At 44.1% G+C, this 16431-nt stretch overlaps 1 protein-coding gene across 12 annotated transcripts in view; it reads right to left on the bottom strand.

The window, feature by feature from the left end:
• The window catches only part of DISC1 (DISC1 scaffold protein), a 411448-nt gene extending 398551 nt beyond the window's left edge, over positions 1–12897 (bottom strand). For 10 of the 12 annotated variants that reach the window (XM_030812687.1, XM_030812679.1, XM_030812676.1 and 7 more), the window contains exon 1: positions 12756–12897. In XM_030812687.1, coding sequence (XP_030668547.1) covers positions 12756–12825 — 70 coding nt within the window. In that variant the 5' untranslated portion in view covers positions 12826–12897. The remainder of the gene's footprint in view (positions 1–12755) is intronic. The other 2 variants (XM_003267264.2, XM_030812686.1) reach the window with 1 other exon arrangement.
• Between the last annotated feature and the right edge of the window lie 3534 nt (positions 12898–16431).

Genomic DNA, 16431 nt, shown 5'->3' on the forward strand with positions numbered 1-16431 from the left:
TCCAACAATATCCAGAATACGCAAGGAACCCAAACAATTCAACAACAAAAATAATTCCATTAAAAAGTGCGAAAAGGACATGAATAGACATATTTCAAAAGAAGACATACAAATGGCCAACAGGTATATGAAAAAATGTTCAATATTACTACTAATCAAAGAAATGCAAATTGAAACCACAATGAGATGTCATCTTATGCCAGTCAGAATGGCCATTATTAAAAAGTCAAAAAATAACAGATACTGAAGAGAATGCAGTGAAAAGTGAAAAGGGAAATTTTATACACTATTGGTGAGAATGTAAATTATTAAAACCTCTATGGAAAACGGTATGGAGATTTCTCAAAGAACTAAAAATAAAACTACCATTTAATACAGCAATCCTACTGAGAGGTGACCGCATGCTGGCAGCCCTCACAGCCCTCGCTGGCTCTTGGCGCCTCCTCGGCCTTGGCGCCCACTCTGGCCACGCTTGAGGAGCCCTTCAGCCTGCTGCTGCACTGTGGGAGCCCCTTTCTGGGCTGGCCAAGGCCGGAGCCGGCTCCCTCAGCTTGCGGGGAGTTGTGGAGGGAGAGGCGTGGGCGGGAACCAGGGCTGCGCGCGGTGCTTGCGGGCCAGCGCGAGTTCCAGGTGGATGTGGGCTCACTGGGCCCCACACTGGGAGCGGCAGGCCGGCCCCACCGCCCCGCCGCCCCACCGCCCCCCACCCCGCCGCCCCGGGCAGTGAGGGGCTTAGCACCTGGGCCAGCAGCTGCTGTGCTCAACTTCTCACCGGGCCTTAGCTGCCTCCCTGCGGGGCACGGGGCAGAGTTCAGGACCTGCAGCTCACCATGCCTGAGCCTGCCCCCCTCCCTGGGCTCCGGCGCAGCCCCAGTCTCCCCGACGAGCGCCGCCCCCTGCTCCACAGCGCCCAGTCCCATAGACCACCCAAGGGCTGAGGAGTGCGGGCACACGGCGCGGGACTGGCAGGCAGCTCTACCTGCGGCCCCCGTGCGGGATCCACTGGGTGAAGCCAGCTGGGCTCCTGAGTCTGGTGGGGACTTGGAGAACCTTTATGTCTAGCTAAGGGATTGTAAATACACCAATCAGCACTCTGTATCTAGCTCAAGGTTTGTAAACACACCAATCAGCACCATGTGTCTAGCTCAGGGTTTGTGAATGCACCAATCCACACTCTGTATCTAGCTAATCTAGCTAATCTAGTGGGCATGTGGAGAACTTTTGTGTTGACACCGTATCTAGATAATCTAGTGGGGATGTGGAGAACTTCTGTGTCTAGCTCAGGGATTGTAAACGCACCAATCAGCCCCCTGTCAAAACGGACCAATCAGCTCTCTGTAAAACAGACCAATTGGCTCTCTGTAAAATGGACCAATCAGCAGGATGTGGGTGGGGCCAGATAAGACAGTAAAAGCAGGCTGCCCAAGCCAGCAGTGGCAACCCTCTCGGATCCGCTATAAATCTTGCTGCTGCCCACTCTTTGGGTCCACACTGCCTTTATGAGCTGTAACACTCACCGTGAAGGTCCGCAGCTTCACTCCTGAAGCCAGTGAGACCACGAACCCACCAGGAGGAACGAACAGCTCCAGACATTGCCGCCTTAAGAGCTGTAACACTCACTGCGAAGGTTTGCAGCTTCACTCCTGAGCCAGCGAGACCATGAACCCACCAGAAGGAATAAACTCCGAACACATCCGAACATCAGAAGGAACAAACTCCGGACGTGCCACCTTTAAGAACTGTAACACTCACTGCGAGGGTCCATGGCTTCATTTTGGAAGTCAATGAGACCAAGAACCCACCAATTCCGGACACACTACTACTGCGTATCTACCCAAAGGAAAATAAATCAATATATCAGAAAGATACCTGAACTCACATGTTTATCACAGCAATATTCACAACAGCAAAGATATGGAATCAACCTAGATGTTCATCAACAGAGAACTGGATAAAGAAAATACAGCATACATGCAAAAGAGAAAACAATTCAGCCACACAAAATGAAATCATGCCTTTTGCAACAACATGGATGGAAATGGAAACCATTATCTTAAACAAGTCAGACACAGAAAGACAAATGTCACATGGTCTCACCTACAAGTGGGAGCTAAATCATGTCCACACATGGATGTAGAAAGTAGAATAACAGACAATGGAGACTCAGAAGGGTGGGGATATGAGGGGTGAAGGATGAGAAATTACTCAATGGGTACAACGTACATTATTTGGGTGATGGACATCCTAAAAGCCCCGACTTGACCATTAGGCAAACTATTCATGTAATGAAGTTGCACTGTACCCCATAAATTTATATAAATAAAAAACTAATAATTTGACCCAGCAATCCCATTACTGGGTGTATACCCAAAGGCTTATAAATCATTCTACTATAAAGATACACGCACACGTATGTTTATTGCGGCACTATTTACAATAGCAAAAACTTGGAACCAACCCAAATGCCCATCAATGATAAACTGGGTGAAGAAAATGTGGCACATATACACCAAGGAATACTATGCAGCCATAAAAAAGGATGAGTTCATGTCCTTTGCAGGGACATGGGTGAAGCTAGAAACCATTATTCTCAGCAAACTAACACAGGAACAGAAAACCAAACACCACATGTTCTCACTCATAAGTGGGAACTGAACAATGAGAACACATGGACACAGGGAGGGGAACATCACATACCAGGGCCTATTGGGGGGTAGGGGTCAAGGGGAGGGAGAGCATCAGGACAAATACCTAATGCATGCGGGGCTTAAAACCTAGATGACAAGTTGATGGGTGCGGCAAACCACCATGGCACATGTATACCTATGTAGCAAACCTGCATGTTCTGCACATGTATCCCAGAATTTAAAGTAAAATTTTTTTAAAAATTTTAAATTAAAATTTAAAAAGCAGAATAAAATTTTAAATATAGTGTTGATATAAATTCATACCAAGATTAACCAAAGGGAAAGTAACTCCCATAAGATATCTCATTTTGTTTCCACTGAGCCTGTTCTGACTCCTTGAAGTGGGAAAAACAGGAGTAATAACAATATCTTTTATCATGTATTACCTTATGCCTTTCAAAAAAAGTTTCAAAAACACAATAAATATATGAATGAATGCACTTAGATAATCCCAACTCAGAGTCAAGAAAATATATAAAAGTTAAATTCAAATGATAGAATTTGTCCATTTTTCCATTCAAATTACAATTTAAGTCAAGTAAAGAAAGACACACAAAAGCTGCATGATTAGGAGGGAGTGCAGCGCTCATCCTCCTGTCCCCAAGGCCGATTAGCCAGCTGGGTGAGAGATGAGATCATGAGTTCTGGGTCAATGAGTCACTCCCCTTCACCATTGCCCCCAGACACAAACAGCTGCAGGCTCCGAAAGTGTATGTCCACCCTACGGAGCTGCTACCCTACAGAGGAGAAAATGTGGGTGAAAGTAAGCAAAAGCAACACCACAACCATGAAATTAACTCAGTGTTCTACAAATGGAGAATTATATATCCCTTTCTGAATGAAGAGCAGCATATTTCATACACAGTGTGGAAATCAACATTGAGTAAATTGTTTTCAAAATTGTCATACCTAGGAGTAAACCCAGCAAAAGGTAAATTATAAATTAAAGGAGTCCTTCTTTCTTCCTCCATCTATCCATCCATCTAGCCTGTAAGGTATTTATTAGGCATCTACTAGGTGCTAAATACTTCTTAATGATTTTGGTACACCCCGATGTGCCCAGTCATTCTGATGAAACAATATCCAGAAACTTCATGAGAATTAATTCTCTTTTTTCCACGGGACTATAGGCTTCTCAATGGTGTAGACAACACTATCTATTTAAATTTACATATCAATTTATATATATACAAACGTAAGTATATATACATGTTTTATATTCAAGAGCTATCATAGTATCTGACTGTATAGTGTATGCATCTCAATAAATATTTAAACTGAACTGAACTTCTGAAACTCTTGATTGGTTTCAAAAGATATAAAAATAATAGACTTGGTTAATCTATGCATTGGATTAATCCATCCTAAATAAAATTAAGAGTTTGGTCTAATCCAGTGAGAATAGAGTAAACCATAAGTGTACTACATAGATGAGGGAGTAAGGAGATAAACCAGAACTGAAACCTTGAGCTGAGGAAGTCTACATTGGAGTCAGAAAAACAGGTTATATCCATAACAAACTATAACAGAAGAAGGAGAGAGCAGATGATTCCAGAGAACCAGGGAAGGCTGAGAAGCATTATTGATTTGCTAGATGGTAAATGAGGGATGACATTTTGATTTGTTCAGATTGGGAGCAAGGAAGATGGGTTCTGTAATATTCTCAGTGGGCAGAATAATGTGCATGATAAAAAGGCCAGAGTGTCCGTTTTAAGTGTTTAAGGCTTGAAAAGAGATGCTAAGAATTTGCTTGGGGGGAGATAATGAGTCTCTGAAAGCCCTTTCCACAGAGGAACAATAACCCAATCAGATCTGTGCTTTGTGAGGACTGTCCTGGCAGCAGTGTGCAGGCCTGACTGGAAGGAGTTACTCAACAGAGACATAATGACATAATCCAGTATCAGAACTGGGAAGACACAGGAAGGCCTGGAACACCTTCTGAAGAGGCATCCTGGGTGTGGCTGTTAGGCTCTAAGGCCTAAGAATACCAGGCTCCCTTAGTTCTTCTCTCTAGACTGGATGGCCCTTGAGAATGATCTACATTTTTGTTTTGGGGGAGTTTTTTCTTTTTTTGCTTTTTTTTTTGAGACAGGGTCTTGCTATGTTGTCCAGGCTGGAGTGCAGTGGCTATTCATAGGCACAAGCATAGCGCACTGCAACCTTGAACTCCTGGCCTCAAGCAATCCTCCCACTCCAGCCTTCCAAGGAGCTGGGACTATAGGCATGCACCACCATGCCTGGCACTCTACATCTTTAAGTACCCTGCAATGCACAACACTGCACTGTGTATACAGTAGATGCTAGTGTTTGTGAATGAATAAACACAATGGAAGAAATTAATGGATAAGTTAATGTCTCTAGGAGATAATTCTATAAACTAAGGAACACAAAATGATTCATAGAGTCAAGGTAATTTAAGGCCCCCAAATCTACTGTTTAAATTGAATACAGATGATCTATCCTCAAGGACAGTGTCTCACATTTCATTTTGCTTGGCCTGCAGCTATAACACAAGACGCTAGGGAAACATTAAGACTTGTACTGAAATATGCAAACTTTTTTTCTTCAGAAGATTTGTGATCCCAAAACAGCTTTTGCAACTCTAAGTTTCCAGTGTAGCAGAAACATTAGAACCCCGTTTTATCTCTGTATTTACTTTTTTTCTCACTTGACCATTGTAAAATAATCTTCCTTTTCCTATCAGTGTTGGAGTAAGATGAGGCATGCTTTCACTTATAAATGCAAAACACGCACATTCTCCTGTGTTAAAAATAAAGTCCAATAATCAATCCACTCACAAATCAAGAGATGACAGGTACAGGCCGGGCGTGGTGGCTCACTTCTGTGATCCCAGCACTTTGAGAAGCCGAGGCAGGCGGATCACTTGAGGTTAAGAGTTCAAGACCAGCCTGTCCGACATGGTGAAACTCTGTCTCTACTAAAAATACAAAAATTAGCTGCACGTGGTGGGGCATGCCTGTAATCCCAGCTACTCGGGAGGCTGAGGCAGGAGAATTACTTGAACCTGGGAGGCGGAGGTTGCAGTGAGCCAAGACTGCGCCGCCGCACTCCAGCCTGGGCTACAGAGCGAGACTCCATTTCAAAAAAAAGAAAAAAAAGATGACAGGTATGAAAAAGAAAAGTTAGGTAGGTGTACATGTCCAAAATGCAATTTCAACTCAGATTCCACATTCAGGACACAACTTACTCATTAAACTTTAGATACTTCACCTTTCAACCTGTGAAAGCAATTAGTCTCCATGCAGGGCCACCTGTCAAATGCACGTTTCTATTCCTGGTAGATTTGTTCACCTGGGCGAACATAAATGTGTTAATGATTAATATCAATCCTAGACATGTACAGCTCTGGGGAGTTAAAGTAGCTACTACATTCGGGCAGATGACTGCAAAGAAGCTATCTAGGCTTCCTGAAATGGAATCACCTGGACGAGGGAAGGAAGCAAAATGTGAAAGCCCAATGAGCAGGGAAGAGGAAATTTACACCGTAGCTCAAATCCTGCACAATCCCAATCCTGCAGGACAACGATCACAGCATCATAGCGCTGGAAGGGTTCCCATTCATCATCCCACGCAGCCCCCTCCCCAGTGCAGAACCCCCATGACAGTCACCCTAGAGTCATCCAACACTGCCCTACATACTTCCAATGACAAAAAGCTCTCTGCCTTTCAGGGTAGCCTATTCCATCAATGGATAACTATTTTTAGCAAGTTTTTAATTTAGTCAAAAAGTGATACCTTTCTAATGTGTGGCTCTCATGCTAATTCTAATTCTGAACCAAGTAGGCACTCAATAAACGTTGAATGAATAAATAATGAATTCATGAACAAAAAGATTCTTAGGGACCCATTGACATTTAGTGTAACAATAGTAATTACTTGAAAATCTACATGGTTTTTTGTCTGTTTGTTTTTTTTGACGGAGTCTTTCCCTGTAGCCCAGGCTGGAGTGCAGTGACACGATCTCGGCTCACTGCAACCTCTGCCTCCCAGGTTCAAGCAATTCTCCAGCCTCAGCCTCCCGAGTAGCTGGGATTACAGGTGCATGCCACCATGCTCAGCTAATTTTTGTATTTTAAGTAGAGATGGGGTTCTGCCATGTTGGCCAGGATGGTCTCAAACTCCTGACCTCAGGTCATCTGCCCACCTTGGCCTCCCAAACTGCTGGGATTACAGGCATGAGCCACTGTGCCTGGCTGAAAATCTAAGTTTTTAAAAGCCATCATGGCTCAAAAAAAGGGATTCAGTTCAATTCACTTAATGTATCTTAAGCAGGGATGAATTATACAGAACTATGAAATGACACAACTTAATGAAAAGAGTTCTAAGTAAAAGAGGAGGAGCCAGGTTCTAACAATCACTCTGCTGCTGTTTCTCACTTTTCTCACCTGTAAAATAAGAAGGCCAGATTACATGATCTCTACTACCACTTACAACATTCAATACTGTACAGTAAATATATGATTTATCTTCAGAGATTGCTATTCTTCATCTTGAGGAGTTTACTGTCTTATTTGCATTTCTCTGAGAGTTCAAACTCTGAACTCTGAAAATAAAAGGTGAAAGCCCACCCATGACAGACAAATGTTGTGGCTGAACAGGTAGAATTTTATCCACATTTTTTTATGATGAGCAAGCACAAGGCCATGTGGCTGGAACATTAACCTGAAGCTGACATGAGAAAAATAATGTGGGGCTACTTATTTCAATCACAGTCGTGCATCACTTACTGACAGGGACACGTTCTGAGAAATGTGTCATTAGGTCATTTTGTCATGCAAACATCGTAGAGTGTACTCACAAAAACCTAGATATTATAGGCTATGACACACCTAAGCTATATTGTATAGCTACTGTTCCTAGGCTACAAACCTGTGCAGCATGTTACTGTACTGAATACTGTAGGCAGTTGTAACACAATGGTAAGTACTTTTCCATCTAAACATATCTAAACATAGACAAGGTACAGTAAAAATACACTATAAAAGATGAAAAATGGTACACCTATATAGGAGGCTTATCATACATGGAGCTTGCAGGACTGGAAGTTGCTCTGGGTGAGTCAGTGAGTGAGTAAGTCCATGTGAGGGCCGAGGACATAATTTTATGCTACTGTATTTATAAACGCTGTACACTTAGGCTATACTAAATTCATTTAAATTTTTTTCTTCAACAATAAATTATCTTGAGCATACCATAACTTTTTTTACTTTATATATAATAATTTTTTAATTTTTTTAATTTTTTGACTTTTTTATAAAAACACTTAGCTTAAAACACAAATCCATTGTGCAGCTGTACAAAAATATTTTTTCTTTATATCCTTATTATCCTATAAGATCATATTTTTAATTTTTTTTTACTTTTCAAACTTTTTATTAAAAACTAAGACACAAACACACACACCAGCCTGGGCCTACCCAGGGTCAGGATCATCACCATCTCTGCCTTCCACCTCCACACCTTGTCCCATTGGAAGGTCTTCAAGGTAAAAATACGCATGGAGCCATCATCTCCTATGACAACAATGCCTTCTTCTGGATACCTCCTGAAGGACCTGCCTGAGGCTGACTTACAGTTAACTTTTTTTTTACTAAGTAGAAGTACACAAAATAACAATAAAATGTATAGTAAATACTAGGCAATAGGAAATTTTCAGCCCCAGTATAATCTTATGGGACCACTCTCACATATGTGACATTGACAAAACGTCATTATGCAAGGCATGACTGCACTTATTTTGATACTATGTCTCTACATACATAGTTCTCAGTAGCATCATTTGTTAAATAAGGATGCTGACATCTTACCTGCCAGAACACAAGGAGTTTAGCCAATTGGTGTTTTGAAGCTTCATCTGACAATAAGTTCTGTGATTCTGTTTATAAGTCAGTGACCAGTGACCCTAGTGACTGGAGGGAGCCCCACAATGTCTAGCATCCATTTCTGAGTCATGACAAAAAGCAGGTGGCCAAAGGGGAAATGGGGCAGGGAAAGGAAGCAGATACAGGACCAGTAGTCATATAAGAGGCTGTGCACACCATGTGAGCCCCTGACTACCTTCTACAGTTAAATGTCCATATTTCATTCATTGCCCAGCCACAGTTCTCCCTTCCTGCTTCTACTTGGTGTGAACATTTGAAAGCTGATTGCAAAGTCTTGGCTCAAGAGAAACAGCTGGTGAACTCTGGTTTTTAAAGAAAAAATGGATTCTGAATGGCTAAAGCATCTGGAATTTTAAAAATTACGTGATTGTTGCACACAAGTCATTCGCTAAGGAATTTTTACCACAAAGTCATTAAAGTTAGGAACTAACAATGGAAGACTCCTCGGAGCTAAAAGTCTTATATTACTAAATGGTGCTGACTGAAAAATGGCTCTTCACCGGTGGTTCCAGCTGTGCCAGGAGGGGACCCTCCTCAACCCAGGGTGGCTGCCAAGGGAATCTCTGGAAGCAGTGGGCTCTGCTTGGATTTATGAGAACACAGCATATAAACTCAATTACCATCATGATTATCAAAAGAATGATTCTGGCCAGGTGCAATGGTTCACATCTGTAATCCTAGTACTTTGGGAGGTCAAGTCAGAAGAGTTGCTTGAGGCTCAAGGTCAATCCGGCCAACATAAGGAGATTCCATCTTTTTTAATTAAAAAAAGAAAAAAAAAAGAATGATTCTAATTCTGGTCTAATGACCCTAACCTAAAATAATACCTATTTTTGTACTCAGAAACTTTGTGCACTAGTCTTTAAATCTTGTTTAAAGGGCCCAGCGCAGTGGCTCACGCCTGTAATCCCAGCACTTTGGGAGGCTGAGGCGGGCAGATTACAAGGTCAGGAGATCGAGACCATTCTGATCAACATGGTGAAACCCTGTCTCTATTAAAAATACAAAAATTAGCTGGACATGGTGGTGGGCGCCTGTAATCCCAGCTACTCGAGAGGCTGAGGCAGGAGAATCGCTTGAACCCAGGAGGCAGAGGTTGCAGTGAGCTGAGATCGTGCCACTGCACTCCAGCCTGGCGACAGAACGAGACTCCATCTCAAAAAATACATATATTGTTTAAAGGTCACCATTGTACCCTCTCTTTGCTCCCAAGGTCCTGTGTCAAACTTTAGCCAAAACCACAATAAAATTCAAATATCAACAATTTAGTCTCTAATCCTTCTCCAATCAAAATTTTTACATTTAAAAAAAGAAAAAGCTTTAATAAGCATAATAAATTGGCTTTTTTCCACATTAATGTCATAATGTTTGAGCAATTAGCAAGTACTATTTTTGTCATTTAACAAAAAACAATAATAGTTTGCCTCTCACTTTTTGGATGGATACATGCATCACAGAAATGGGTTACAAGGGCAGAGACACCAAGCTATTTGTCTACCTTGGTGAGATTACAGTATTTTTTAGTGTTCACTTACTTGTTTGTAGTTTTCTGTGTTTCCTGTAATGAGCATGCATTGCTTTTGTTAAAACAAAAACCAATAAGATAAACTTAATTTAGGAAACAAATAAACTAGGAATTGTTTCTGCAGCACAGAAACAGAGCATTCATGCTCCTCTCAGAAGTTTCTGCCTTCTTTTGGAGGCATCTTGGGTGAGCAATGAACTTCCTGCAGAAAAGTCTTGGGGCCCAGCCCTGCAAAGTAACCATGACACCCAATGCCTCGATTTCTGGTTACACCTCATGTGCTATCCTAAGGGTTCTGGCAGATGCGTGTGGAAACAAAACAAAACAATCCAGATACCACTTTAAGATTTGCAATGAGATCTTGCAACCTGTTCTTTCAGTGTTTTAATAACTTTTCTGCAAATTGTCATCATTTGTTTTACAAGAAGATAGTTTAAAGTATATTTTATAAAACAAGTCTGAAGGAAATTAAAATTATGCCAAAGCCTCTTTTGCCAGGACTAACAATTCACTCTTACATTTTGGGTCTATACATATGCAGGATGGAGGTTGGGCCTGTTGGCTCATGCCTGTAACCCTAGTGCTTTGGGAGGCCAAAGTGGGAGGAATGATTGAAGCCAGGAGGTCGAGACCAGCCTGAGCAACATAGCAAGACTCCATCTCTAAAAAAAATAGTTAGCTGGGCATGGTGGCATGCGCCTGTAATCCCAACTACTCAAAAAGCTGGAACAGGAGGATCTCTTGAGCCCAGGAGTTCAAGGCTACAGTGAACCATGATTGTGCCACTGCACTCCATCCTGGGTGACAGAGCAAGACTCTGTCTCTTAAAGAAAAAAAAAAAGTACCTAAATTCTAATAGAGGTCTGTTCTGAATCACAGCTCCACTCTATAATTTCAGTTTGGCAAGTGGCCAAGAACACAGTTGTGAGTGGCACCCACACCAGGGTTCTAATCCTGGCTTTACGCTTAAGAGCTCTGTGAGCTTGGGAACCAAGCAGGGTGACCCTGAACCTCAGCTTTGTCATAGGGAAATGAGGACTGTAATCCCAGTCCCATAAAGATGTGGGGAGGATTTCATCAAAGGAATTCATAATAAAATGTCTGGCACATTGTAAGTTCTAAAAACCTGCAGATGTTACCGCTCCCTCCTAGTACTATCATGTCTTATATGTGCATAGTGACTCATACTCCACAAGGTGCCTTCAGATCTTTTGCCTCATTTGATCCTCAGGCAATGCGATCAGTACAAAAGGCAGTAATTACTACTCCCATTTTTCTTTTATCTTTTTTGTAAACAGATGAGAAAACAGGCTCAAAGTCAAAGAGCCCGAAAAGCGGGTGTCTTGTGCAGGGCTCTTTTTGCTCTGTGGCACAGAACTGAACCTCAGAGGACTTCATGTACCATGCCCAGCACAAGAGAACTACATGTGTTTTTAAATGCCTTACTATTCCTACATTAATCAAATCAAACTGGTATTCTCACATTACTCCCAATTATTTAGATTTTGCCTAGGAAAAATAGCAACCAAGGTTTTTTGAGAGTGCACTGGGTATCTCAGGCATTGGGCGAGGTGCTTCACTTCCACCATCACAGTTAAACCGCATAACAACCCTATGAAGCAGGTACTGTCATAGTCTCCTGCATGTCCAGGATTGACATGCAGGCAGACTGTCTCCAAACCCCGGTTCCTATGGTCCTAGTGCTGTCCAACTCAAATTTGTCCAGTTGATGATAAAACTTTGCAAATTGATTTCCCATACAACAAACCTAACGACACATGGAGGCCAGGCTATGAGTGTTCTCTTTTACATTTCAGGAGACTGAGGCTCTGAGAGGTTAAGCGACTGACCCAGCCCTGTCCTCACCCAGCAAGGACACAAGGCAGCACTCCCTAACTCCAAATCTCACTGTCTTTGGAAAACCTCACGTTTTAAGAGTGAGAAGGTAGAAGTCCTGTCATTGTTGAAAAACAACCATCCACAATCATCACTAAGAGTTGACAGCGAGACCCGCGCTCCAGGCGGTGGAAACCGAGCAGTCTCCGGCTTGGGCCGTCCTCGTTACCGTAGCCAAGTAGGAAGTGGGCGGTGACACTGATTTCAGAGCAGCCCCTAGGGAAGGCACAGGCACCAGTTCCTGGTCCCGCTCCCAGCCTCCTCCCTCCAGGTCCCCGAAGAGGTGGAACCCGAGATCCAGCTGGGTCTTGGGGTTAAGGCGGGCGGGACGTCCCCTGTCCCGAGGGGGCGCAGGCTGGGGCGCACCGCAACGAGAGTGCGGCGCAGGTGTCCCAGGACGGATACAAACCCCAAGCACGCCCCTGCAACCTTTCCTGGTCACCTGGACACGCAGCGGGGGCGCGGGTCAGACTCCTACAGTTTCGCAAACTGCGGGTCCGGGGGATAGCTGCACAGTCCTGGGTCAGGGACCTGGCCCGGCTCGGCGCTGGTGCCGGGCTGGCAGCCCAAGACTCGCTCTTCTCTCAACCCCGCATGCCTCGCGTCCTGCCTCAGTTTCCTTCACCTCGAAAGGGGTTGTTAACAGAGGCACGCCCTGACCTACAAGACTTCCTGGGGGCCAGAGCGCGCCCTCCCTGCCAGGACCCCCCAGGACGTGCTAGGACTCTGTGGCAGCTCGCCTACCTGCGCGGTGGCTCACGCCGCCGCCGCCGCCGCCGGCGGCTGGGGCGCCCTGAGGACCCCTGCCTGGCATGCGCCCCGCTGCCAGCTCCTCCCGCTCCGCCTGGACTGCCTCCTGCTCGCTCCCCGAGGCCAGAGGCGGGGGGAAGGGAGCAGCGCGCTGGACGGGAAGTGGGGAGGGGGCTGGCGACGAAGGGGGCGGCTCCTTTCTTCTCCTCAGCAAGTCCGCTGTTTCCTTTCCAGCATTGGCCCCTGACGCGCGCGCGCGCGCGCGATGCTGGAGCGGGCGGGGCCAGCGGCCCTCACAGCCTGTCTCCGGGATCTCAGGACCTCAGAAAGTTTGCTTTCACTCTGACTCATTTCTGGAGGAAACAAGAGGGGAAGTGCAGGAAGCCTCCAGGATGGGGTACAGGAGGGCGCCTTCCAGACGCATGATTTAAGAAGTGACCACACAGTGATGGAGAAGATGGAGGGATGTGAGGGGCTCATTTATACAAAGTGGGGGCGGGGGGGCGGAGTGAGGATGACTGATGACCCTGGAAAGAGATGAGTGGGAGCAGATGTTTAGAAATGAGATGGGATTCCAACTTCTAGCATCTTCCAGCAGCTCCGGGCTGGTTCCAGGACACAGGCTGGTTCCAGGACACAGGAGTCCATGCAAGCTCCTAGGCAACTGACTCCCCCTTCACCCCTTCTCTTTGGTTCATTCAAGGAAGCCACTGGAGCACCCCCTAGGTAGCACCTGCTATAGAACAATGGGTACAAGGAAGGGGGCTACACATGGGCTTTTTGCCCTTAAGCAGCTCACTTCCGGACTAGAAGGAGAGCACGTGCATAGAAAACCAAATCACAACATGAGATAGAATGTGCCATGTGCCAGAGGCTTGGCACAAAACCTCTTGCAATGGTTCAGGGATAGGAGGGAGAACTGTGAAGAAGAAGGGTTGGGGAGACGTTCTGCAGGAATGGGAAGGATCTCCTTAGAACGAGAGGAGTTAGAACTAGAGGAGGGCTGAGGTCCTTCAAAAGCTGAAGATCTTAAGACTGAAAGCACACAGTCGTACTTAAAATCAGTGTGTTTGCCCGGCATGGTAGTGCACTCCTGCAGTCCCAGCTACTCGGCAGGCTTAGGTGGGAGGATTGCTTGAGCCCAGGAGTTCAAGGCTTCAGTGAGCTATGATGGGGCCACTGCACTCCAGCCCAGGTGACAGAGAGAGACCCCCCACACCCCCACCACATCTATAAAAATAAATAAATGTATGGATATCTAAGGCCAGGCACTTTGGGAGGCCAAGGTGGAAGGTTCACTTGAGTCCAGAAGTTTGAGATCAGCCTGGGCAACCTAATAAGACCCTCTTTTTTTTTTAACTTTTAAGTTCGGTTTGTTACATAGGTAAACTTGTGTCATGGGTGTTTCTTATACAGAGTATTTTGTCACCCAGGTATTAAGCCTAGTGCTCATTAGTTGTTATTCTTGATCCTCGCCCTTCTCCTACCCTCCATCCTCCAAAAGGCACCAGTGTGTGCTGTTCCCCTCTATGTGTCCATGTGTTCTCATCATTTATCTCCCACTTAAAAGTGAGAACATGTGGTGTTTGGTTTTCTGTTCTTGTGTTAGTTTGCTAAGGATAATGGCCTCCAGCTCCATCCATGTCCCTGCAAAGGACATTATCTCATTCTTTTTTATGGCTGCATAGTATTCTATGGTATATATGTACCATATTTTCTTTATCCAGCCTGTCATTGATGGGCATTTAGATTGATTCCATATATTTGCCGTTGTGAATAGTGCTGCAATGAACATGTGTGTGCATGTGTCTTTATAATAGAATTATTTATATTCCTTTGGGTGTATACCCAGTCATACGATTGTTGAGTCAAACAGTATTTCTGTCTTTAGGTCTTTGAGGAATCACCACACTGTCTTCCACAATAGCTGAACTAATTTACACTCCCACCAACAGTGTGAAAGTGTCCCTTTTTCTCCACAACTTCTCCAGCATCTGTTATTTTTTGACTTTTTAATAATAGCCATTCTGACCGGTGTAGATGGTATTTCATTGTGGTTTTGATTTGCATTTATCTGATAATCAGTGATTTTGAGCTTTTTTTCATATGAATGTTGTCTGCATATATGTCTTCTTTTGAAAAGTGTCTGTTCATGTCCTTTGCTCATTTTTTAATGGGGTTGTTTGGTTTTTTCTTGTAAATATAAGTTCCTTATAAGATGCTGGATATTAGATCTTTGTTAGATCACAGTTTGCAAAATTGTTTTCCCATTCTGTAGGTTGTCTGTTTACTCTGTTGATAGTTTCTTTTGCTGTTCAGAAGGTCTTTAGTTTAATTAGATCCCATTTGTCAATTTTTGCTTTTGGCATCTTCGTCATGAAATCTTTGCCCATGCCTGTGTGCTGAATGGTATTGCCTAGGTTGTCTTGCAGGGATTTTATAGTTTTGGGTTTTACATTTAAGTCTGTAATACATCTTTAGTTAATTTTGTATAAAGTGTAAGGTAGAGGTCCAGTTTCAATCTTCTGCATATGACTAGCCAGTTATCCCATCACCATTTAGGAAATTCTTTACCCATTGCTTGTCAAAACCCTTTCTATAAAGAAAAAAAAATTTAATTAGCCAGCACAGTGGCCTGTACCTGTAGTCCCAGCTACTTGGGAGGCTGAAGCAGGAGGATCACTCTAGCTCAGGAGGTCAAGGCTGCAGTGAGCAGTGATTGCACCACTTCCCTCCAGCCTGGGCTAATGGAGTGAGACCGTGCCTAAAGAGAGAGAGAAACAGAGAGAGAGAAGCCTCAAATCCTGCCTGAATTTTTAGCCTAGCAGCCTGCCCTTCAAATTTCAAACTTGCTAGACCTTAAAATCAAGTGAGCCAATTCCTTAAAATAAATCTTTCTCTTCGTTTTCTCTCTTGCCTCTTTCTCTTTTTCTTCTCTCTCTTTCTATCTCTTTCTCCTCTCTCTCTTTATCTCTCTCCGTTTCTCTCTTTCGCCTTTCTCTGTCTCTCTTTCTCTTCTGTCTTCTCTATCTATCTATCTGTCTGTCTGTCTTCCTGTCCTCCTCCCACTTGCTCACTCCTTTCTTTGGGTCCCCTCCATTAGTTTCTCCCCTTCTCCCCACCCCTTATCTTGGACCTCCCCAGAATTTAATCCATGGCCTGCTTCTCTTCTTGAGCATCCCTCATACTTGACCTTACTCATCCCTCTCATCTACTTCCAGGGTTTCAACCACCTGGTGAAACCTCAATCAGAATCCCTGACTGCATCCTGTCTCCCAAACTCCAGATTCATATTTCCAACTTACAGATTCTGCTGGGTTCTCGAAGTTAATATCACCAAAACGATTCTCATGGTCCTCTCTAGCACATTCCCAAAACTGCTGCCTTTCCTGTATTAAACTTTTCTTCAAGATAGCTTTACTCTCTTCTTGTCCCCCCAGCCAATCCTACATCCCCCCTCACCTTCGTCCCTTTCATTCAGCCATTGGATCCTGTCCTTTCCACCTCAGAACTGTCTTTTGTATCCATTTCCTCCTGTCCATCCCTCACTAGCCCTAAATTAGACTGAGCTTCATTGTATTTCCAACTGCCCCCTCAACAGCACCACCCTCAACAGCACCACTTGGTTGTCTAAGAATCCATTCAAACCAACCGAATTGAAAACCATTCC

Source organism: Nomascus leucogenys, chromosome 5, assembly GCF_006542625.1.
Source record: "Nomascus leucogenys isolate Asia chromosome 5, Asia_NLE_v1, whole genome shotgun sequence".
Classification (NCBI taxonomy): domain Eukaryota; kingdom Metazoa; phylum Chordata; class Mammalia; order Primates; family Hylobatidae; genus Nomascus; species Nomascus leucogenys.